At 34.0% G+C, this 26,493-nt stretch overlaps 1 protein-coding gene across 1 annotated transcript; it reads right to left on the bottom strand.

Moving 5' to 3' along the window:
* Positions 1 to 1,251: 1,251 nt before the first annotated feature.
* LOC124531762 lies at positions 1,252 to 24,681 on the bottom strand. The gene is made up of 10 exons (XM_047106283.1): positions 24,247 to 24,681; positions 9,606 to 10,203; positions 8,908 to 9,109; positions 7,930 to 8,100; positions 7,264 to 7,472; positions 6,502 to 6,713; positions 3,076 to 3,227; positions 2,563 to 2,682; positions 2,231 to 2,397; positions 1,252 to 1,370 (listed from the first exon to the last, which is right to left on the bottom strand). Exons 1-10 carry the CDS (start codon positions 24,679 to 24,681, stop codon positions 1,252 to 1,254), a joined length of 2,385 nt encoding a protein of 794 aa, XP_046962239.1.
* Between the last annotated feature and the right edge of the window lie 1,812 nt (positions 24,682 to 26,493).

The raw sequence follows: 26,493 nt of genomic DNA, 5'->3' as shown, positions 1-26,493 counted from the left end.
ATCTTAACTTTATTATATTTATATATATATATACTACTTGTAACACACGACAGATACTAGTTGTGTGTGATAGTGACCACTTACCATCAGGTGGCCCATATGCTCGTCCACCAAAGTATACCTAAAAAAAACATGACCTAACCATGGAGCTTATAGTCAAATAATAATGAAAGTAGGAGCGGTGCAGTCTTCAGAGAATTCAGTAAATCGAGAGACTGTCGACAAAATTATTTGTTTTTTGGCAGAATATTTGCTGTGATAAGAAATGTACATATCTGTATTCGAACAATCAATGCTACTAAAACACAAATACAATAAATGAAATCATGCTGCAAGTAATTCTAATTTATTAATAATTATTCAAAATTTTATATAAAAGCCTGAACAATTTAACTAAAAACACAATTTAAATGTCTGCAGCGCTATCTTAATGGAAAACTTTAAAAAGAAATGATATAAAATTTTTGTATCAACACTAGCCAAGTAGCTGGTTCGTTCAAAGTTTCTATTTGAAGATTCCACGAATATTTATTTTCTCTTTATTGCTTCATTTACAATTGGACATATTCATAATATTACAAAGTTTGTCTTAATAATTTAATTAGATCACGAATAAATTTTCAATTACTATTTTTATATTGTTAAAATAAAAAATGAGAATACTTCAGTATTTTACATTGCTTCAGCAAATATAAAAATACAACATGTGGTCTACAGCCTTGCCCCTTTAAAGGAAAGGAATAGTATCCCCTTAAGGAAAAGGGCGTCTAACCTAAACACAAAGGGGAAAATCATTCAATAATCTGAAATTTTAATATTAAGCTATGGCAGCGATGTCCGACATAATATTACATATTATATATGTTTGTCTATTAATAATTGGATAATATTAAGATTTTAATTATTTACTAAAATATTGTTAAAAAACATCACGAAAATAAAAAAATGTCGTTTTCTAGGATTAATAATAAATTAACTTTTTATATTTCAATTATTTCAGGTTTTAGAATATTCTGTTCGATCATGATTTTGTAAACAATATATAATATATATTTACAGATGTATTATATAACGTTTTATTACTATTTATTCAAATTAACGATGCTGGATGACAATATTTTATAATTGCGTTTAAATTTCTAGTCCCAAGTGCTTTACTATGTTTGCCAATTCAAGTTCGACTATATTTGTGATATATGTATATGTTTATGAAATTTTCAACAAAAACAACAAATCAACCGTGATTTTCAGCTATTGAAGAGAAGAATTTTTGTTGACAAACTGATCTTTTGAATTGAAAACGTGTCGCCAACGTCGCCTAAAGTTTCGTTTTATATCCTTTCGATTTTCCCACGAATATTCAGCGATACCTGTGAAATAATATCGAGGGTATATATTATGTTAAACAACCTTTTAAATATATCCACATCCATACAATAAACAATGAACACTAAACACATTATTTGGTTTTATTAAAATATCGATAAAAAATCGGTTTTTGTTGAGGAATTTTTAAATTATAACCAACCTCTTTTTAATAAGTCGGACCTTAATTTAACAAAATGTTACTAAGAGTAAATTTATTTAGACCACGACAGAAATTCCAAAACCAAAAATTCATAACTAATAAAATTGTTATTAATAAAATTCCATGAATATAAAAGAAAATCATTTATTCGCAAATCCGCCTTTCCTTGACAAACAGCTATGAAATGAGATTACAATTAAAAAAAAATGTATACATGTGCTAACAGAAAACTTGATTATGAATTTTTAGTTGAATTTCCAGTTTTCATTCTCAATTCAATTATGAGCACTAATTAGCTTTTGACTGTTTTTACTTATTTCACAAAGTACATACGTAGACATTTTATATTATTTACAACGTGTCCATTACTGCAAATTTATTTATGAATTATGATGATGATATTTCCCTGACCGTTTTCGTTAGACATATTATAACGCACAATAGTGTGTGCGCTACCACAACTACGAGTACGCTCACTATTCTCTACTATTTATAATAACATATAAGCAAATAGACATTAAACCTAGGATCTCGGGATCTGGGTCTCAAAAAAAACTAGCAATCGATAAATTATCTTAAAAGTTCTGAAAGACGTTAACTAGAAAAATAAATATGGAGTTGGTATTCACTAGGCATGAGTCATGACTGTACAATCGTCGAGCAATGTTTAATTTTCAATGGACAAGTGTCCAAAGAGCTTACCTATAATAATCGCAATAACGTATCCTGTAAGAATGACAAAAAGTGCAGTCTTAACGTCAGCAGCGCGGGCGGACGCGAAACCGGAAGATGGTTGGCACTGGGGCATGCTCGGAACCAAAGCCGCCTCAAGCCGTGCTAAAATACCTCCACTTCGTAACTGTAGTAAACTGAAACTCAACTTTTTTATAATTATATAAATAATAACGAATGCCCATAATGTAAGAAGTACCGTGAGCTAAATGAAACTAATTCTATGCTTTTGTTAACTTTTAAAAATATAACTTTTTAAATAGACAATTACAAGTACGTGATATAAATAAAATAACTTATACCTAATAAGCACAGGTCTTGCGTATGGCGAGCCACTAGGAAGAGGAAAAGCCACCTGCGCACGCGTCGACAACACGGGCAGCTCACGTAGCGCACAACGACCACGCGCTTGGCTCAAAGACCTATCACATAAAATATAATATTTCACATTACTTCCATAATACATACAGCTTCATATTACAAACAATAACAACGGTCTGTTAATTTTCCACTGCTGGCCTCTTCCTTTGAGGAGAAGGTTTGAAACATATTCCACTACGTTGTTCCAATGCGGGTTGGTGTATAATACACATGTGGTAGAATTTCTATGAAATTAGACACATACAGGTTTCCTTAACGATATTTTCCTCCACCGTCGAGAGCGAGATGAATTATAAACACAAATTCACATGAATATTCAGTGGTGCTTACCTAGGTTTGAACCCGCAATCATCGGATAAGATGCACACGTCCTAACCACTGGGCCATCTCGCCTCTTATTCATATAGCAAACGAATATTTAACAATTAAAATACCTAATAGTAGTCCGAGCAGCTCGCTGGCCTGAGAAAAATGCATAATCTTGTGACGCAGCGCGAACTAATCCTTCCTCGGTTGACGATACTAAGTTTTCCGCTTCAGAATAACCACGAATATAAAATGCGTTAAGCTGTACATCTTTTGTTGACTGAAATTTAAAATAAAATAATGTTATTCTTCTATTTTACAATCGCTTTGAAATACTAGAAATGAATTTAGGAAAATAATAAGTACCCAGCTTCTTGGTAATTTTGTCTATTATAATTAACTTTTATTATACGTATAAACCGTCTTGAATCTCCTTGCTTATATATGAAAACCTTGAAAGTTCATGAGATCTGAACAGACAGCTGGTAGAGACAGAAAGAGTTTTCTTTATGCTAGAGATAATAATGTTTAACTGTATAAAATATTCATATGAAAATATTGTTCCAAGACAGTCTGAATAAACTCTTATTTAATTGGCGACTTTATTCGCGGTCTTTATCTGATTAAAATTTACGAAAATTTATCCCTTATTTTGCACTACGTTCGCTTGCATACGAGTGTTGTGGAATATTTTATAAATCAATTTATTGTGAATATGTGTATTTATTTTATTCAAGTAAAATTTATAACGAAACGTTTTCGAATAGTTAATATTTAAACACTACCACCGTTTCGAAGCAACCTTCCCCAAATCGTTCTTTATATCCATTCCATCCATATGCAAGCGTAAATCAGGGGTTATAAATATATTTTTATTTCTTATATTAATAGTCTGTATATCAGATTTTATGTTATATTTTTGTATATTCCTAAAATAACCTACTACAAATCCCTTCTCATAATTAAAATTTTTACACCTCCGCTTTCACAGTGCATGCAGCGCGTTTGTGGAACGCTCTGCCGTGCACGATTCGCACTTCTCATTCAATTCACATTTTTAAAAAGAAGTTAAAAGAGCATTTTTGATCAATCTCCTAATTTTGGCATATTAAGTAGTGTATATGTATTTGTTTTAGTTTTATTTTGTAATTGTAAACTCTTGCCTGTCTACCTTTCACTGTTCTGTCTACTTTCACTCTTCTGGGTATGCTGGAAGAAATCTCTTATATTATATATAAGAGATTTCTATCTCTTATCTCTTATATTATATTTTAGGGATAAGCATACCTTTTAAATTTTGCTTTCCTGTGACTTATATATTTATATCTGTACTGTATCTGGCAAATTTTAATAAACTGTTAAATAAATAAATAAATAAATAAAAATAACCATAAATGGTAATTGGTATTGGATGTAATAAAAAATAAACACTCCTATGAAAATCTTTTTTTCTAAAGTCGATGTCATCTTCATCTTCAGGAGTGAATGGGTCATTGGATCGATAGAGAGTAAAGAAGAGTACTTGAAATTATATCAAGATATAGATATTCTATGCAGATGTAAATAAATAACGTGATAAATATATTTCGCCCTTAATACTTTCCCTCGCATTACATTACATACATTACATTAACAGCCTGTAAATTTCCCGCTAAGCCTGCCTGGCTGGGTTAAGGCCTCTTCTCACTTTTAGGAGAAGGTTTTGAGCATGTTTCCTTCACCGCAGAGCACGAGATGAATTATAAACACAAATTCAGCACATGAAAATTCAGTGATGCTTGCCTGAGTTTTAACCCGCAACCATCGTTCTAACCACTGCCCGGAACCAATCCGGGGTTTGGGGTGCCCAAACCCCGGATTGGTTCCTTATTATTTTAAAAATACAGATTAATGCGTCTGTCTTGGTTTAATTTTAAGGGAATTTTCAACATTTGCTAGTTCCTCCACTCGTACGCTCGTGGAGTGAAACGTTTTGTTTATTAACATTTCCCTTCTTGTTTTATTTAATTCCGTGTTTACTTGCACTGAATAAAAGTATGTTTGAGTAACTAAAGTATTAAATTGCAATAATAAACATAAAAAAATCTATGTGGAAAGAATCGAATCTCGAATTCGAATGTCAATGTTTGAATTGAGATGGGCTAGAGAATGTCGATAAATGAGGCGCATGTTATCTCAAGTATTAAATGTGCTAGATGGAAATGAATGAAGATATTGTTAGAGATAGTCTGATCTCGTACTATCGATCAACAAATATGTCAAAATTAAACAGTGCAATTTAGCTATGGCTCTGATAATAAGGTGCTTGCACGTTCACGTGTTAACATATCGTGAATATTCGGAATTTCACTCGTGAAATCCATGAAATCTGTGTGGAAAGGAGGTAAACTCTTTCGGTTTACATGGTCTCTCTTGCCCAAGGAGTTCAGGTAGGCTTTTCCGCCACGGTTCTCTTAATGACATAATAAAAAGGGCTCTTGCCACCATCGACGTTCCTGCTCTTACTGAGCCTCGTGGAATTAGTCGTGATGATGGTAAGAGACCTGAAGGATTAACATTGGTTCCCAGGGAACGAGGTCGGGCCCTTGTGTGGGACGCTACATGTGTTGACACGTTGGCCCCCTCTCATATCCGAGAAACAATGTTAAGAGCCGGTGCCGCTACGGAAAAAGCTGAAGCCAAAAAAATTACTAAATATTCGTGTATTATATCTAATTACTCTTTTGTTCCATTTGCTGTCGAAACGCTTGGCCCTTGGAGTAGTGGTGCAAAAAGCTTCATAAAAAGCATAACACCTCGCCTCATTGCCTCCGCTGGTGACAGGAGGGCTGGTTCGTTTTTGCCCAGAGGATCGGAATTGCGATTCAACGGGGAAATGCTGCTAGCATTCTTGCCACCATTCCACGCGGTCAAGATTTATACAGTAACTAGTTTTAGTTCATATTTGTATAAGTATATATATATTTAAGCATTTAATGTTGTTAATTCTTATATTAATAAAATTTTATGGCACATGAAATCCGTAAATTATTAGAATATCTAATTTAAAATGTAAATATATTCGGCACTTAATTTATTAAGTTTTCTAGGTATTTATTTTATTTTATTAGGAAAGCAAACAGTGGAATTAAAAGTTAAATTATTTTAGTGTGGTATTTCTGTCCGAAGAGATACATTTTCGACTTATCGTCGAAATAACAAGTTTCTATGTTTGAATTTAAATAAAGTTAATTCTATGGACTTGACATCGCCTTCAAAGAGCTTTGCAGTACATTAAATCCCTTTGAATAAGAAATCCTATTGAGCTACATGACTAAACTAACATTTTAATGTTTATTCTACTATTTGCAACTCTTGTTTTTATTTCTTCTATTTCATTTTTGGAGTAGAATGAACATTATAATTAATATCCATTCAAAAGGATAAAAACTTTTGTAATTAATGTTTACAAATTGTCATTTACTTTTCTTTTAAATTAATATTATATTATGATTCATTGATGTTCCGTATTGGATTCATTGTATCTATAAATGAATCAAATCATGCTCACGTACCATTAAATACATCTGGTCTGCTCCATTTCTCACGTATCCGATTTTTATGTTAGGCGACTGCAATACGTCTGCTAACGACGCTACATTAGCGACGCGCACCGAGAGCACAGAGGTTATAAATGCAGCATAAGCATTATATATCACCAACGCGAATAATAAACTAACTATTAACACAACACTCGCCGCTGCGTTACTCGGTCTCCAACAACTACCTAAAAAAATATATACCTTTTTATAATGAACTAGATGTCGCCCGGACATCACTCATGTTTAAGAGGCTGTTATGTGTTAGGCAAAAAAGTAGCCTATACCCTGCCTTGGACTTCAAGCCTGCTTCATACAAAATTTCATCAAAATACCATATTGGTTTGGTCGTGCAAGAGCGAGACAGACAAACAGAGTTACTTTCATATTTATAATATTATTATAGATGTTAATAAAGACTTTGCGTTTAAGAAAAGACAACCATGATAGACAGACAAACATACTGAGAGAGTTACTTTCACCTTTTGTAATATTATACTAGTATTGATAACGATTTTGGATTTAATAAAAGACAGTCATGATAAAAGGGGAATCCGACGGCCGAAAGGGAAGTAGAATCTTCTTATTCTACTTATCACTAGACGACTGCTGCTAAAGGTACCGAGTTGTAAGCCACAAAAGGCAATTAATAATTTTGATAAGTTAAAGTCTTTCATAAAGATATGTCTTTTAAAAACTATACATTTATAATATAGAATATTTTATCCTTTAATTTACCTTGCTGACAGAGAATACCCATGGACCAAATTATAGCATCAGCGAAGCTCATATATCTAGCTGTAAGACATGTTTTGCTTATAATCATCATTGTTATGGAAGCCACTAAAGCCACACAAACGGCACAGGCTATTAGCTGAGGGCTGAATGGAGCTAGGAAAATATCTCGTACAGCGGACGTTTCTTGGTGACGAATGTATATGTTGCACCTGAATAATTACAAAATAATAAACAGTACTAGTATACACCCTACAAACGTTCCTCTACAAATAAACTTGTAACAGACAAATTATTATAGATATTCATATATTTTTCTTTTAAAGAATCTCATTTGACTCTTCCACTGATCTTTACTGATAGACATTAGCACTGCGACATTGACATTTCGCCTCCGATGGTGATATTTATTTAACTGGCTCTTTTTACTATTCCGAACCAGTGTAAAAAAATAAATAATTACTAAATAATCAGCACTTGAACGGAATTTATATAGGTAAGTATATAAATATAGCTAGTAGGGATAACTGCTCACAGTATCACTTATACATTTGAAATTTCATATTTTAATGATTACTTAATTTATTGCTTTAAAATTGCAATTGCTTGGTGAGTTTGCAACGATAAAATTCGTTAAATATTCTATTCTATTCTTTTTTTCTAACTCACATTGTTCTTGTAATTGGAAATATGAAATCCATATCAGATTGTCGCGAAGTTGCAGCGGTTACTGGCTCGAGGGCTATGTCCACTGAGTGTTCCATCAGAGCCCCGAGGAGCCCAGTCCAAGCGCCTTCGTATGACCGGTAGCCCAGTTGACCGTAGTATCGAGATAGTGATCTAGTATTGTAATTTACACCAATTAGATTAAGTGCATAAGGGCTTTCATATTTGCAAAAACGAGCCCGAAGACATTGTCGCTACAACATTGCGGTCACGCTGCTTGCTGCTTTTAAGAATAACTTGGTGTTACTGTTAAAACAATTATTTTTCTATTCGATTGAATGCGTTCCTTGTCAGATATTGAGTCTCATTTAACCCGTCGACTCTCAACAAAGACTCTAAACAAATTAACAAAGCAGTGCGACCTCAGCGCGGCATCCACTTTTTCACGACGGCTTATTTTGCCACAAATTTAAGATATTCTATACGTATGGAACATTTCAGAATTAGTATGCGAACAATACAATAATTGTATTATATAGTTAAGAACCTCGTGCACGTCATAAACCTAATTTTACTACATCCATTCTATAACGACGTAACACCGTAACCATCCAGAAATACATTAATCATTTCAATTTACAAATAACATAATAGAAATCATGTCACTTTATACAATATCATGCACAAATCATTCAGATCAATTCAGTCATTAATCAATTCATAGAATAATTTGTCTGTTTGTAGCAAAGCCTTCGAAGGCTAGCCGTTATAATATTAAATCCGAAACAGAGATTTGTAATATTAAAGTTTCATTTATCATAATACATATTAATTAAATGCAAATTATAGCACGTAACAAGCTTAAAAATAAGGTTATCAATTACAAACGGAGGACATATTAAAATATTTATATTTTTAAAGAACCTTAGTTATAGCGCAAAGATAATTAAGGAGTTACGCTAGAAATTAAATAAATATTACGTCGCATTTAAGCGCTGCGTTAGAAAGTTCAAAACGTTGTCTAATAAATCTGGTGTGGTAGAAGCCTCTTCGTCAGATAAAGTTGACCCGTCATTAGAAGAATTACATCTACCAACGATAAACATCTCGCCCATCAAGTTACGAGCCTCAACTGGGTAGGGGGCGTTTACGGAACGCATTGAATGCTCTTGATTCCATTTACCTAAAATTACAACGTACAATGTATCTTTGTACAGTCAGTGAGCCACAACAGCCATAGTGATAGAAAATGTTATTTGTATGGCACTGACAGTACAATAACAACAAAGAACTATTACATTGGTCGATATTTCCTAATTCGTTAACCTAAGCGTCTGTAATTGTAGGTATGTAGCCAATATACTTAAAAATCTTCAAATAAACCTATTAAAATACATTAAAATTAATGCTCAAATAGATTTAATGAAAATACTCTTGCTTTTTTATACCTGAGTGTTTATTAAAAATTAAAATATTGTAAGACAAAGTTACTCTGATTTTAATATATATATAGTCAATTTTGATATATTAATTCCCTAAATTATCCACAGACTGATAGTGACCACTGACAGCAACAGTATATATTATCAATTTAATTACTCAAATGGCCTTTATTATATTTTACCAATGTCATGGGAGGTACAGATACTACTGATTTCTACAATTAATTCAAATCTTACCTAAAAAAGCAAGGAACAATGTTGTATTCAATCTCATTTTAAAAAATTGAATTGCATAAATATTAAAAATAGCGCTGTTTAAATTCATTTGATTTTGGAACTCTTTTACACCTTCCGTCAAAAATATTTCAGTTTTTAGTACTCGAAATATTCTCGAATAATTATAATTAAGAATACTTGATCTCCATAGTGGAAGAGTAACTTCGATGTCTGTCCTTTGATACGCATTGTATGTCCTATATCTTGCAATATTTGTAAATCGGCCTGTACTACGATAGTAACTTATTTCATATTTGGTTTGATTACAATTATTATAAGCATATTTATCATATCGCCCAGAGGTTGTTTGACATTTATTATCCATCTTCTGTGATCTATGAATTCTGCTGATTTTATTTTTATGGTAATTAAAATTTTGGTCACACAAACCCAGATTGCGTATCTTGCGCCACCTGTGATCAGGAACAGCTACAACAATATTCTGATCAAATCGCACATTAGTTGCGTTTAACGATTCGCTTATAGCATCAAGACCTTTAATTGATTTGGCCATAATCAACCAATCAAAAGGCGCTTCATTCATTTCAAATTCTGTAATCTAAAAAGTATTTATATGATTTTCAAAAATAAAAAATAAAGATGATACTTATAATGGTTTAACTATAAATTTCAATATCATTTGTACCTGATTAACGGTCGCTGTAAATCGGCTTGTAGCATTCGTTCTGAGACTGCGTTGAAACATCACAATACCAAGATGCGTTTTTACCCTTGCTCTTTCCTTTACATTCAAAGCTGAAGCTATTCCGTTTATGCCAAGGCACTTGACCAAACGTAGTATGCTCCACTTACAATCTGGAAACAATGTGTTTATTTGAGATGGTTAGTAACAAAATAAGTTTAACCCACTGTCAAGCATAGAAGTTAAACTAAGATTGCACTCTGTGCCTTTACTACACTACAAATAAAAACAGAGACAAATATAAAGGTAATAACCAATTTTATGCTCTGTTATTGACAACAATTAGTCATCATCAGGCATTTGGTCATTTGACCTCTGGCACTATAATTAACAGTGCACAGCCGAAATTTAAGAACTTTGCAAAAACAATTACAATACCATATTACAAGGCACATGATTCCAATATTTATTATTGAGAATATGTATTCCAATTGCCAGGGCCGTAGGCAGCGAGGCGTTTAATTGTTTTTCTAAATCAGAGGAAAAAAGATTTTAATTGATACTTTTTTAAATAAATATTTGTAGTTGCATTTTTGACAAATTTTGAAAAAACTAAAAGAAGTGATAACTCAAAAACGGTTCATTTTGCATGATGCATATGGGAGTTATAAATGTTGCAAATAGCCACCCCCATCACCTCCTGACGAGAATACATCGAATTACCAATGACCCTGTATATTTTATTGAGTAACTCCTGGAAGACTGCTTTGGTGCATCCGATTCCTAAAAAGGGCAACCGCTCAGACCCGTTCGATTAATTATAGGCATATAACCATCACCTCCTTCACCCGCACCACCTTGATGTTTAAAAATCCACAGCAGCGCGATATTTAAGACAATTTCTACCTTACACAACAACTCCGGTTTTTCTGAACCGATACGACTTCGGAACCTTAAAAAAAGGAGCGTTTGACATTTTAAAGCTTGTGTACGTGTAACTGCGTATTTGTGTATGAGCACTGCTATTATAGTTCCACCAATGAATATGTTCCATATCATGACGCTATTAAATTACTTATTCCGTAAACATTTTCTATGGGTTTTATTTTCAATTTTATAAAAAATAAAATACATACAATACATTACCTATTTATATATATATATATATATATATATATATAAATAGTGAGTAAGTAATTTAACTATAAAAATGTTGTCGTCACAACTTGTAATCCAGCTGAAACTTTAAGAATAATGAATTTAGCATAAAGAATTCGGAGCAAGCACGCAGACCTAAAAGTCCATGGAATATATGGTATAAGAGGGGATATGTAAGAAATTGATATGACAGATCAGATGACAAATATTAGAGAAGGATAGAATGAAAAGACATGCTGCGCCGACCCCAAATACTAAGAGACAAGGGCAGGGAATGGAAGAACAAAAATAACTCATGACGAGCAGCTAGCATTAGATACTTCCCAAATATATGTACATTGAAATATAAATTTGAATACATATTTAGTGTTAAAGATATAAATACAGTATTCTAAAGCACTTCAAACGTAGCAGTCGTAAAGTAATTTTATGATCACATCAGAAAAGGATTTCGAGACTCTTAAAACAAAACAAGGTTTTTTGTAACATCTATCTCCCAGTAGGTCAACCATAGGTCGAGATATATTAAGAATGTTAATTTTCTAACATACAACAAGATTTTCAACAGAATAATCGTCTAATAAATCTTCTATTGAAATTATACGCATTAAATGTTGCGAATAGAATTGGAATGAAATATGTATTTAATTTAAAAACCCATAAAGCAATTCATTACATCTTGTGTGACAAATATTTTAAGCCCTAATGTTGTCTTAAATTTTCGCGATTACATATTGAAATAAAACTAGTTATAACGGATTTGAATAATATATTAATTATTTTTAACATCCCAAATTTTCGAGCACTTTACAGCGTTCGTGGTCACAGGTAGACACCAACCGCGATTCAAATCCGTTATAACTAGTTTTATTTTAAGCCCTTTATCGACACACCATTTTACTTTACAATTATGTAGTTCGCAATAACGCCCACTACTCTCTACCCTTTGACAAAATCTAATCCGTCGAAAAATACAACCAAGCATTATGATTTAGAATGGCCAGGGCTGAAATTTTGTCCAGCTTAAGCTTTACTTCTTTTAATATGTCAAATATTTTCTCGTCCAATGTGTGCGATTTAAAATACATTCAGAACCTTTGATCCCAATGAATTATCTTGATATAGATTTCAATTTACAAGATCAAAAGTATCATTTCGCTTATTAAATTTGGAATATGTAGTGTACATATCGTACAATTTTACAATAGTTCAATTTTTCACAATCAATAACGTTTGCAAATCTGTCAATTGTCGATTGGCTAATTCAACTCATTTTATTTAAATTTCAATAATTGTCATTAATCATTAATGACTTGATAATTTTTTTTTATCTAAGAATGTATTTTGAAGTCTGAGAGACTAATTACAAATTTACTTTTAGGAAGTATAAAATTTATTATAGTATTAATAAACCTAATTAGTGTATTTATTAACATAAGAATTAACAACATTAAATGCTTAAATATATGTATATATACAAATATGAACTAAAAATATATGCCCAGAGGATCGGTATTGCGATTCAACGGGGAAATGCTGCTAGCATTCTTACCACTATTCCACGCGGTCAAGATTTATACAGTAACTAGTTTTAGGAAGTAATTGGAATATAAAAACTTACTCAATACTTATTTTGGTTTTCAAATATGTATTTCAATATCATGGTATTCAAGCGTGCCCATCCCTCAGAATGCCATCGGACACATTAACCTGAATTGACAGCTATACAATTTTCATAGAAATATTAATTAATACGCACACGCATAGTAATTCTCTATAGTAAATAAAAAATATAATAAATATTGCCTTAACTTAATTAATAAACTGCTATAGCTAGGCGGAACCTTCTAACACGACTTCTTTTATTCCTATAAGAAGGCCCAACTCTATCCAACCTGTAGACTAAAAATTGTGTATTTTCTCAAATAATAAACAACATATTTCATTTTTATTTTTATTAACGTTTATCTTCCAGCACACTCAGACGTCATTTGTTTCTTTTTTTGGTCAATATTTTGTACAAATAAGTTAATACCTTACGAGCCTATCAAATAGATGATAAATAAATAAAATATTTGATATACATAGATGTGGAAACTATAAAGGTTAATTTAATTAAGGCTTATCTTTAAGGGGGCCGTCCTTACGGAACGCTAAAATAGCACTTACTAGTTTTGAAATATCTGAAAACTGGAGCATCGAATATGGATAAAAAATTACATTCAGTATCTTAATAGATATGTCTCAAGTTTCAAATCATAATATATCTAAAATATACATCAATAACCTAGCATATTCATTGTCAACATCACTCCAAACACGGAAATCGACATTTTTTATTCGGATTTTCCGAGCTATTTAGATGCTAGTTTATACATGTATTTTTGGTTAAATATAGTCTCAAAGGTGTAAATAATAAGGGTACCGCATTCAATTTTTATCATATTACACAATATTATAGTAATTTTTATTTAAATATTGCTTACTTTTTTGCATTCGTCGTCCATACATTTTAGTATGGAGAAAATCGTTTGACGGTTTTGATTTTTTATTCGACATCGCTGTCAATAAATCTTCAGTCCCTCCCCAGAGCTCAAGGTGAGAGCACGTCAATTTTATTTCGAGCCGAACGTTATAATTACGCGAAACGTCTACGCACACATAGACAAGTTAGCATAAGGGTGGGGTGCGAGTGTCGTGAGACGCAATTGCTAATGTTTAATTTTTACTTTAATCAGATGAACTGAGTATGTATGATTGCTATACGGTTAATGTTTTCCTTATCGTTGCTTAATAGTCCATTCATTCCGTTGAAAAAAAAGGCAAAAAAATGACAATGAAAGACCAAGATTTCCGGGGCGCTATCTTGAAAAAAATAGTTAAATTTGTTCCCGGCAATAATTCCACTATCCGATGAGATTCGAAAAATTTTACGAGAACCTTTTTTATAGCTTTTATTGTGCTCTACAATGATATCTTAATCATTTTAGCGTATCATGTATCGTTATGAAAATATCGATCAAAAAAGTCAAAAATTCAGCACACAATTTCAGTTTTCATTTTTTTTTTGGTCATAAATGTCGAAATTTTGTAAGACGCGTACAACGCGTAGAGCATATTCAGACCTACAATTACATTTTGTTTTTTTTTTTTATTGTGCTCATCGGCGCGTCGCAATGTCAAAGTTTTGGTAGTTAAAAAAAAATTAAGAAATGAAATTTAGTTTTTCCAATTTTTTGAGACAATCTTTTGTTTTACTGACAGACGTAAAGACAGACAGAGGGACGGATAGTGGAGTCTTATTAATAAGGCTGATTATCGGTAGGTCTTCGGTGTGGTGGCAGGTCAGGGTGACCCCGGGATGTGTGATTCCGGTTATCGGAATCATGTTGATCTGCAGGCGAGCATATAACTGGCCGTAGAAGTTTTCAATTTCAGAGATAACTTCTAGCTTAAAAGCGACGACTTGACCAGAGATGTTGTTAACTTCGTCAGATGGTTCCTGCCCAGAGGCCGAACGAAAATTTCAAGCCCCGATTTTGCTCGATCGCCCGATCGATGCATGCAATCGCTCGATGGAATGGATAATTGAGTTGAGGAGATCATGTCACACAAGTCTCGTGATTTATTAGTTTGTCTGAGCCCTATCTGATGAAGTAGATGATTAATTACCTCGTCGCTCCTGCATGAGCTGCAGAGTCTCTGCTGAAGGAATTTCTTGCCTTCATCTCTCAGAATTCCTACCACTTGGTCAAGATTCTAGTCAACGTCGTTTGTGGTTTCCAAGGCAGCGAATCGGTTGCCATCTCCGGCTTGAAGCATGTTAGGTCTGAACGTAGATTTCATTAAATAGGCACGTTCGAGCTCGAAACGAATATCCAGATTGCCTCGTACGAGTTGGTGGTCACTTCCGGTATTAAACCTGGTGACCATAGATCTCTTAGTATCCGTCGCTTATCCATTATGATGGACTCTATCTAATTTTTGGTCATTGCATCAGGGTTTGCCATGTCCACTTCCGTTCGGGCTGTTTCTTAAAGAGTGATCTTCAGATTGCCCCTCTTTTTCTAGGAAGTTCCACTCTGGATATGTCTTGGTACCTTCCTCTTTTTCGTTCCTCTTCATCATCTAAAGTTGTCTTGTTGGATATGTAACCTGCACAACTTTGAAGAAGTGCGCAAACCCTGTCAACTCACTAGAGATTTCGACAACGTTATTAATGAGATTCTAAATTAACATGGCTATTTTTATCATGAGACTCATGCAAAAGACATTCGTAGATAATGTCGAAATATGGAGCTTCATCTAATAAACATAAAAAATATGGTTTAATTTGTAATAAAATTATTAATGAGGTCCTTATGCACCAGAAACCCGGTCCCGCCTTGAGATTGTTGGTTTTCCTCCCTGAAGTACATAAGAGGACCCGAATCTAAGTGATTTTGTCCTCTTCCTCTCTTCGGACTTTTATCGGATATTTCAGTTCCTCTTCCAGTTCCAAGTGTTCATCAAACCTAATCGTTTGTTAATCTTATGTCACCAGGGTTTATTTGTAGGGCGCTACGCGCACCTTCTCCCTCCGCCTCAATAGGCGCCGCAGGGACTAGGGAGGTACCAGTACCCCGGGAATCACCCCTAGGTGTTAGAGGCCCGCATAGGTGGGCCGACCGTCAGGGCGTCCCGGTAGCATGCCTAAGCGATCCCGTGACGTCCATCGAAAGACGGAGAGGGTACCGCTGGTTTTTTAGTGGGTAAACCCGGCGTACTTGGGCGCACTTGGCGTCCAGGGCTCCGGGGAGTCCCACACCCGCCCCCCTTCACTTTCCATCACGTGGGGGAAGCGCGTAATGCGTTTTTCCAGCGAGAAAAAAAAGGGTTTGCTTGTGGGGTCGTCCATAACATGGAGTTTCTTGGCAGAGCCTGCCCTACCGTTACTTTGGCCCCCGCTGTAACTAAGAATAGTAGTGTTTCCGTGGACATTTTGGACTTTTTTTAGGGTAAATGCTATACTCGCCAAGCTTGGCCTTGGGTATGGAAATCGCAGGGCGTTATTTCACGCATAGGTGACAATTCTGCCCGTCACCGGTCTGTATCACTTATTTGCGCTATTTCAGATGGTCATACCACCATCAATCGGTCGCCAGGGCCTCGTAGATTGGGCCTTTGTTAATACATTAATTAGTACATAGTGCTAATGCAAAAATGGTTGATATACATTACTCTGTGTATTGATGCTAATAGTACCTTTTATGACCAGATCTCGTCAACGGCCCAACTCTTTTAATATTATAAATAAAAAAATTAAGAATAAAAATGTTTTACTGCGGACAACTTTGATCCATAAAATTGTTAGTAAATAGGAAATAATTTAAAAACTTATATCTATGTTAGTAGCTATACAACAATTAATAATTTAAAACTAAAAAGGACGTTGTCCTGTCCTCGGACAGTCTCCGCTGTTGTCAATTTCGCTCAATACACTGTGGCTGCTGCCACGCACTTTGTTTAGCAATGAAGCGGTTTTCTTCCGAACGATTGCGTCAAAGCTATCCTCATTTGTCCACGGAAACACTACTATTCTTAGTTACAGCGGGGGCCAAAGTAACGGTAGGGCAGGCTCTGCCAAGAAACTCCATGTTATGGACGACCCCACAAGCAAACCCTTTTTTTTTCTCGCTGGAAAAACGCATTACGCGCTTCCCCCACGTGATGGAAAGTGAAGGGGGGCGGGTGTGGGACTCCCCGGAGCCCTGGACGCCAAGTGCGCCCAAGTACGCCGGGTTTACCCACTAAAAAACCAGCGGTACCCTCTCCGTCTTTCGATGGACGTCACGGGATCGCTTAGGCATGCTACCGGGACGCCCTGACGGTCGGCCCACCTATGCGGGCCTCTAACACCTAGGGGTGATTCCCGGGGTACTGGTACCTCCCTAGTCCCTGCGGCGCCTATTGAGGCGGAGGGAGAAGGTGCGCGTAGCGCCCTACAAATAAACCCTGGTGACATAAGATTAACAAACGATTAGGTTTGATGAACACTTGGAACTGGAAGAGGAACTGAAATATCCGATAAAAGTCCGAAGAGAGGAAGAGGACAAAATCACTTAGATTCGGGTCCTCTTATGTACTTCAGGGAGGAAAACCAACAATCTCAAGGCGGGACCGGGTTTCTGGTGCATAAGGACCTCATTAATAATTTTATTACAAATTAAACCATATTTTTTATGTTTATTAGATGAAGCTCCATATTTCGACATTATCTACGAATGTCTTTTGCATGAGTCTCATGATAAAAATAGCCATGTTAATTTAGAATCTCATTAATAACGTTGTCGAAATCTCTAGTGAGTTGACAGGGTTTGCGCACTTCTTCAAAGTTGTGCAGGTTACATATCCAACAAGACAACTTTAGATGATGAAGAGGAACGAAAAAGAGGAAGGTACCAAGACATATCCAGAGTGGAACTTCCTAGAAAAAGAGGGGCAATCTGAAGATCACTCTTTAAGAAACAGCCCGAACGGAAGTGGACATGGCAAACCCTGATGCAATGACCAAAAATTAGATAGAGTCCATCATAATGGATAAGCGACGGATACTAAGAGATCTATGGTCACCAGGTTTAATACCGGAAGTGACCACCAACTCGTACGAGGCAATCTGGATATTCGTTTCGAGCTCGAACGTGCCTATTTAATGAAATCTACGTTCAGACCTAACATGCTTCAAGCCGGAGATGGCAACCGATTCGCTGCCTTGGAAACCACAAACGACGTTGACTAGAATCTTGACCAAGTGGTAGGAATTCTGAGAGATGAAGGCAAGAAATTCCTTCAGCAGAGACTCTGCAGCTCATGCAGGAGCGACGAGGTAATTAATCATCTACTTCATCAGATAGGGCTCAGACAAACTAATAAATCACGAGACTTGTGTGACATGATCTCCTCAACTCAATTATCCATTCCATCGAGCGATTGCATGCATCGATCGGGCGATCGAGCAAAATCGGGGCTTGAAATTTTCGTTCGGCCTCTGGGCAGGAACCATCTGACGAAGTTAACAACATCTCTGGTCAAGTCGTCGCTTTTAAGCTAGAAGTTATCTCTGAAATTGAAAACTTCTACGGCCAGTTATATGCTCGCCTGCAGATCAACATGATTCCGATAACCGGAATCACACATCCCGGGGTCACCCTGACCTGCCACCACACCGAAGACCTACCGATAATCAGCCTTATTAATAAGACTCCACTATCCGTCCCTCTGTCTGTCTTTACGTCTGTCAGTAAAACAAAAGATTGTCTCAAAAAATTGGAAAAACTAAATTTCATTTCTTAATTTTTTTTTAACTACCAAAACTTTGACATTGCGACGCGCCGATGAGCACAATAAAAAAAAAAAACAAAATGTAATTGTAGGTCTGAATATGCTCTACGCGTTGTACGCGTCTTACAAAATTTCGACATTTATGACCAAAAAAAAAATGAAAACTGAAATTGTGTGCTGAATTTTTGACTTTTTTGATCGATATTTTCATAACGATACATGATACGCTAAAATGATTAAGATATCATTGTAGAGCACAATAAAAGCTATAAAAAAGGTTCTCGTAAAATTTTTCGAATCTCATCGGATAGTGGAATTATTGCCGGGAACAAATTTAACTATTTTTTTCAAGATAGCGCCCCGGAAATCTTGGTCTTTCATTGTCATTTTTTTGCCTTTTTTTTCAACGGAATGAATGGACTATTAAGCAACGATAAGGAAAACATTAACCGTATAGCAATCATACATACTCAGTTCATCTGATTAAAGTAAAAATTAAACATTAGCAATTGCGTCTCACGACACTCGCACCCCACCCTTATGCTAACTTGTCTATGTGTGCGTAGACGTTTCGCGTAATTATAACGTTCGGCTCGAAATAAAATTGACGTGCTCTCACCTTGAGCTCTGGGGAGGGACTGAAGATTTATTGACAGCGATGTCGAATAAAAAATCAAAACCGTCAAACGATTTTCTCCATACTAAAATGTATGGACGACGAATGCAAAAAAGTAAGCAATATTTAAATAAAAATTACTATAATATTGTGTAATATGATAAAAATTGAATGCGGTACCCTTATTATTTACACCTTTGAGACTATATTTAACCAAAAATACATGTATAAACTAGCATCTAAATAGCTCGGAAAATCCGAATAAAAAATGTCGATTTCCGTGTTTGGAGTGATGTTGACAATGAATATGCTAGGTTATTGATGTATATTTTAGATATATTATGATTTGAAACTTGAGACATATCTATTAAGATACTGAATGTAATTTTTTATCCATATTCGATGCTCCAGTTTTCAGATATTTCAAAACTAGTAAGTGCTATTTTAGCGTTCCGTAAGGACGGCCCCCTTAAAGATAAGCCTTAATTAAATTAACCTTTATAGTTTCCACATCTATGTATATCAAATATTTTATTTATTTATCATCTATTTGATAGGCTCGTAAGGTATTAACTTATTTGTACAAAATATTGACCAAAAAAAGAAACAAATGACGTCTGAGTGTGCTGGAAGATAAACGTTAATAAAAATAAAAATGAAATATGTTGTTTATTATTTGAGAAAATACACAATTTTTAGTCTACAGGTTGGATAGAGTTGGGCCTTCTTATAGGAATAAAAGAAGTCGTGTTAGAAGGTTCCGCCTAGCTATAGCAGTTTATTAATTAAGTTAAGGCAATATTTATTATATTTTTTATTTACTATAGAGAATTACTATGCGTGTGCGTATTAATTAATATTTCTATGAAAATTGTATAGCTGTCAATTCAGGTTAATGTGTCCGATGGCATTCTGAGGGATGGGCACGCTTGAATACCATGATATTGAAATACATATTTGAAAACCAAAATAAGTATTGAGTAAGTTTTTATATTCCAATTACTTCCTAAAACTAGTTACTGTATAAATCTTGACCGCGTGGAATAGTGGTAAGAATGCTAGCAGCATTTCCCCGTTGAATCGCAATACCGATCCTCTGGGCATATATTTTTAGTTCATATTTGTATATATACATATATTTAAGCATTTAATGTTGTTAATTCTTATGTTAATAAATACACTAATTAGGTTTATTAATACTATAATAAATTTTATACTTCCTAAAAGTAAATTTGTAATTAGTCTCTCAGACTTCAAAATACATTCTTAGATAAAAAAAAATTATCAAGTCATTAATGATTAATGACAATTATTGAAATTTAAATAAAATGAGTTGAATTAGCCAATCGACAATTGACAGATTTGCAAACGTTATTGATTGTGAAAAATTGAACTATTGTAAAATTGTACGATATGTACACTACATATTCCAAATTTAATAAGCGAAATGATACTTTTGATCTTGTAAATTGAAATCTATATCAAGATAATTCATTGGGATCAAAGGTTCTGAATGTATTTTAAATCGCACACATTGGACGAGAAAATATTTGACATATTAAAAGAAGTAAAGCTTAAGCTGGACAAAATTTCAGCCCTGGCCATTCTAAATCATAATGCTTGGTTGTATTTTTCGACGGATTAGATTTTGTCAAAGGGTAGAGAGTAGTGGGCGTTATTGCGAACTACATAATTGTAAAGTAAAATGGTGTGTCGATAAAGGGCTTAAAATAAAACTAGTTATAACGGATTTGAATCGCGGTTGGTGTCTACCTGTGACCACGAACGCTGTAAAGTGCTCGAAAATTTGGGATGTTAAAAATAATTAATATATTATTCAAATCCGTTATAACTAGTTTTATTTCAATATGTAATCGCGAAAATTTAAGACAACATTAGGGCTTAAAATATTTGTCACACAAGATGTAATGAATTGCTTTATGGGTTTTTAAATTAAATACATATTTCATTCCAATTCTATTCGCAACATTTAATGCGTATAATTTCAATAGAAGATTTATTAGACGATTATTCTGTTGAAAATCTTGTTGTATGTTAGAAAATTAACATTCTTAATATATCTCGACCTATGGTTGACCTACTGGGAGATAGATGTTACAAAAAACCTTGTTTTGTTTTAAGAGTCTCGAAATCCTTTTCTGATGTGATCATAAAATTACTTTACGACTGCTACGTTTGAAGTGCTTTAGAATACTGTATTTATATCTTTAACACTAAATATGTATTCAAATTTATATTTAAATGTACATATATTTGGGAAGTATCTAATGCTAGCTGCTCGTCATGAGTTATTTTTGTTCTTCCATTCCCTGCCCTTGTCTCTTAGTATTTGGGGTCGGCGCAGCATGTCTTTTCATTCTATCCTTCTCGAATATTTGTCATCTGATCTGTCATATCAATTTCTTACATATCCCCTCTTATACCATATATTCCATGGACTTTTAGGTCTGCGTGCTTGCTCCGAATTCTTTATCAAAATCGGTGGTAGTAGTTAGATATAAATCCGTCTATCCGAACTGAATTTGATGAAATTTGCATTGAAACAAATTTGAACTCCAAGGAAGGATATAGGCTACTTTTCAACCGACTTCAAAAAGAAGGAGGTTATCATATCGTCTGTTTTTTTTTTTTTATTTATGTTTGTTACCTCATAACTTTTTACTGGGTGGACCGATTTTGATAATTTTTTTTTGTATGAATGGTAGTGCTTCCCGTGGGGTACCATTTTAATTTTAATTTTTTTTTTCCGATGATGGTATCCGTATGAAAACGACATAAGTCTTAAATTTGCATTATGTATGTGCGCGATAAATAGGTGAATAACTCAAACTTGGTTGGCACAATTTTGATTATTCTTTTTTTATTATAAAGGATATACTTTAAGGGTAGTTTGGTGAAAGTTTGGTAAGGTTCTGAGCATAGGATCTATGACAAATTAAGGGAACGGGAGGGAACGGAACAATTCTGAGGAGCACGTTAGCAATACTCGGTTGAATCTTTTATTTATGGGTTATTTGGATATTTGATCACCTTCCGGAACGTGGTTATGTTCATGTAATTGTCATAATCGAATATTGTAATCAATTAGCGACCCGCCCCGACTTCTCACGGGTGCAATACTGATACTAAATATACTAAAGAATTTGTTTATTTACGACATCACATTGCAAACTTCTAAAAATGTCAGTGTTTCTTTACTATATTGTTCATGTATTATATACACAAACCTTCCCCTTGAATTACACTATCTATTAAAAAAAACCGCATCAAAATCCGTTGCGTAGATTTAAAGATATAGGGACAGAGAAAGCGACTTTTTTTTTGGCTTACAGTTAGGGTGCGATTTGGGGCAGAATTTCTTACTGTTTTTAATCAAATTTTGTGTATATGATGTAATGTCATATGATGTACGACATATAATAGCTCTTTTGCAAAGTTTTTTGAGGTCGATTACAGCTCTTTCGAGGGTGGTACCTTGTAGTTTATGCCGTATGACGTATTAAAGCCGCATTTTCGAAAGTCTATTTTTGCTTTATTCGAAAGTTTCTTTTGAAACTGTCCCCGAAGTAGTTTCTGATTTATATAAACGGCACGCTTAATCTATCCATATTAAGAAAAAAATGTTAGTCTGCATCAGCTTCACTTAAAATAAAAAAATAAATAAAATTTTCACAAAAAGAAAAATCGACTTCAAACAAAACACTATTTTAAAACAAATAAAAATGCACTAAAAAGTAATAAAAATAATTGCATATTTAACATATTTTTGAGAGTTCTCCTAGGTAAAATGAAATGAAAAATATTAGACTACTTAAAAGTCGATTTACGATTATATAATGTAGTTATAAATATTGCTATATTTGGAGTCGGTTTGTTTGAAGTCGGTTTTTCTTTTTGTTAAAATTTTATTTATTAATAAAATAATATAATATTTTGATTAACATGTAAGCTTTCTCGATATTTCCATTAAGTCGTCGGGGTTACTGTGTACAGTTGTGTGTGTACGAAATAATCAGCAACGTAATTATCAAACTCCAACGTCAACATCAATCAGCAGTTAGTATTAGTTAAACAACTATTAAATTGGCTGATAGAAATTGTATTTCTGTTTCTGTTACGCTAAGACGCCATCTCATGACTATAAACACAAAATCGTGATCCGCAGAATCAACTATCTAAGATTATTGAGCTATAAGAAACGAATTATCCCGTATGACACAATGTTTAATATCGAGTGAGTTTCTTAGCTCAAGAGCGCAGTCTGTAAGCGTGGGAATTTATTTCCGAATACACACATAGATATTTTACAATAATACATTTGCATTTCACGGTGTATCGTACGCATCCCCTGAAATAATTACTTGCTTTTTGTCGTTGCAACAAATAAATTATATTTTCATTGCGTATTCACAACGTAGGATTTATAAAAATACATTTAAATACGAGTAATGTATGTAGCTATAAGGTTGTCACTCGCGAAATCAATTTTAAATTGTTTGTTAGCAAATTGTGCGGTCAGAGTGCAATAAGATGCCTAATATACCTAATGATTTTTAGATTTTCAACTACTTTTGTCTAAATAAATAATTATTATTTTGTGAATATTTTAAGCTTGGTAGCTATATCAAATAAGAGTTTGCGCTGTCATCAAACATCGCAGATGCGTTACAGAAGCGCGGCAGCCGCAAGAGTGCTCTGATCGCATTATTATATTGAGTACGCAGGGCACTGTAGGCCTTTTTAGTACTATCAGTCCATAGACTACACGACTATAACGATGTACAATAATAGGCTTTGAAAAGCGTGATTTTGACAGTATCAGTGCAGCGTCCAAATCTATGTACCAGCATGTTTGCTCTGACCGACAGTGCCCTACGTTCTCTCTCAATATCTTCATCATCTTTAAGGCTGTCAGTAACGATGTGTCCCAGATATTTAAATTTATACACTCTCCCTAGAGGTGCGTTACAAAGTGTAATGGGAGGAACCACTTTAGGACATTTGCTGCCAGCCTTAAACACCATGAACTGCGACTTTTTGGTATTGTACAGCAAACCATGTGAGACAGCAAACCTTTCACAAGCTCCAAGCAGTGTTCTCAGCGCACTAACCGAGGGTGCCAACAGGGCCATATCGTCAGCGTAACTGATGTTATTAACGCAAACGTTTCCAATATGACAACCGACACGCATACCGCTCAGCTCCCGTATCAGTGCATCCACATACCAATTAAAAAGTCTCGGAGAGGTCAGTCCTCCTTGTCTGACTCCGCACTGCATTCTGTATGGTTCGGAGTACTCATTTGCCCATCTCACATAGTTCACTTGCTTAATATACCAGAACTTGAGTAAGTCAGTGCAGCCCTATGCCTTCCAACTTACGCCATAAGATCTTCTGGTCGTATGAGACCAGATCGAAAGCTTTACTGGGGTCCAAGAAACAAGCGTACATCGGTGTGCGCCTGTTCGTATAATATTTAACAGTGTGCTTTAAACTCATTATTGCAGTTTCTGTTGACAAACCACGCGTGAAGCCGTGCTGACCATCATGTAGCACACAGCGATTTTTTAGAACAGAGTTAAGCACATATTAAATAACTATATTTACCTAATATAAAATATATATATAATTTTATGTACCTAATATAAAATAATTTTAATTGAGTTATTTCATAAAAAACATTTTCTTGTGTCATTGACTTGTTTAACCAAGACAAACCAAGACAGGTTTTTTATCCCCCATAACACCAAACAATTATTGTTTTTTTTTTTTGTTGTAAATGTATTATTAGTTTTTTCTTTTAAGGATTGTAATGTATAAAAAAATTGTGTTAGGTATTTTTTTATTATCGCTGTTATCGTAATAATTGTCAAATTGTAATATTTTTGTGTTTATTTAATAGATTTTAGTGAATTAAAAAAAAGCAATGTAATTAATATATGCTTCCGTTATTTTTATTTATTAAATATTAGTAAGTGATTATTTAATGTGTCTACACTCTTATTTGATATAGCTACCAAGCTTAAAATATTCACAAAATAATAATTATTTATTTAGACAAAAGTAGTTGAAAATCTAAAAATCATTAGGTATATTAGGCATCTTATTGCACTCTGACCGCACAATTTGCTAACAAACAATTTAAAATTGATTTCGCGAGTGACAACCTTATAGCTACATACATTACTCGTATTTAAATGTATTTTTATAAATCCTACGTTGTGAATACGCAATGAAAATATAATTTATTTGTTGCAACGACAAAAAGCAAGTAATTATTTCAGGGGATGCGTACGATACACCGTGAAATGCAAATGTATTATTGTAAAATATCTATGTGTGTATTCGGAAATAAATTCCCACGCTTACAGACTGCGCTCTTGAGCTAAGAAACTCACTCGATATTAAACATTGTGTCATACGGGATAATTCGTTTCTTATAGCTCAATAATCTTAGATAGTTGATTCTGCGGATCACGATTTTGTGTTTATAGTCATGAGATGGCGTCTTAGCGTAACAGAAACAGAAATACAATTTCTATCAGCCAATTTAATAGTTGTTTAACTAATACTAACTGCTGATTGATGTTGACGTTGGAGTTTGATAATTACGTTGCTGATTATTTCGTACACACACAACTGTACACAGTAACCCCGACGACTTAATGGAAATATCGAGAAAGCTTACATGTTAATCAAAATATTATATTATTTTATTAATAAATAAAATTTTAACAAAAAGAAAAACCGACTTCAAACAAACCGACTCCAAATATAGCAATATTTATAACTACATTATATAATCGTAAATCGACTTTTAAGTAGTCTAATATTTTTCATTTCATTTTACCTAGGAGAACTCTCAAAAATATGTTAAATATGCAATTATTTTTATTACTTTTTAGTGCATTTTTATTTGTTTTAAAATAGTGTTTTGTTTGAAGTCGATTTTTCTTTTTGTGAAAATTTTATTTATTTTTTTATTTTAAGTGAAGCTGATGCAGACTAACATTTTTTTCTTAATATGGATAGATTAAGCGTGCCGTTTATATAAATCAGAAACTACTTCGGGGACAGTTTCAAAAGAAACT

This window comes from Vanessa cardui, chromosome 8 (genome assembly GCF_905220365.1).
Source record: "Vanessa cardui chromosome 8, ilVanCard2.1, whole genome shotgun sequence".
In the NCBI taxonomy this organism is placed as follows: domain Eukaryota; kingdom Metazoa; phylum Arthropoda; class Insecta; order Lepidoptera; family Nymphalidae; genus Vanessa; species Vanessa cardui.
This window is presented reverse-complemented; position numbering and strand designations above follow the sequence as displayed.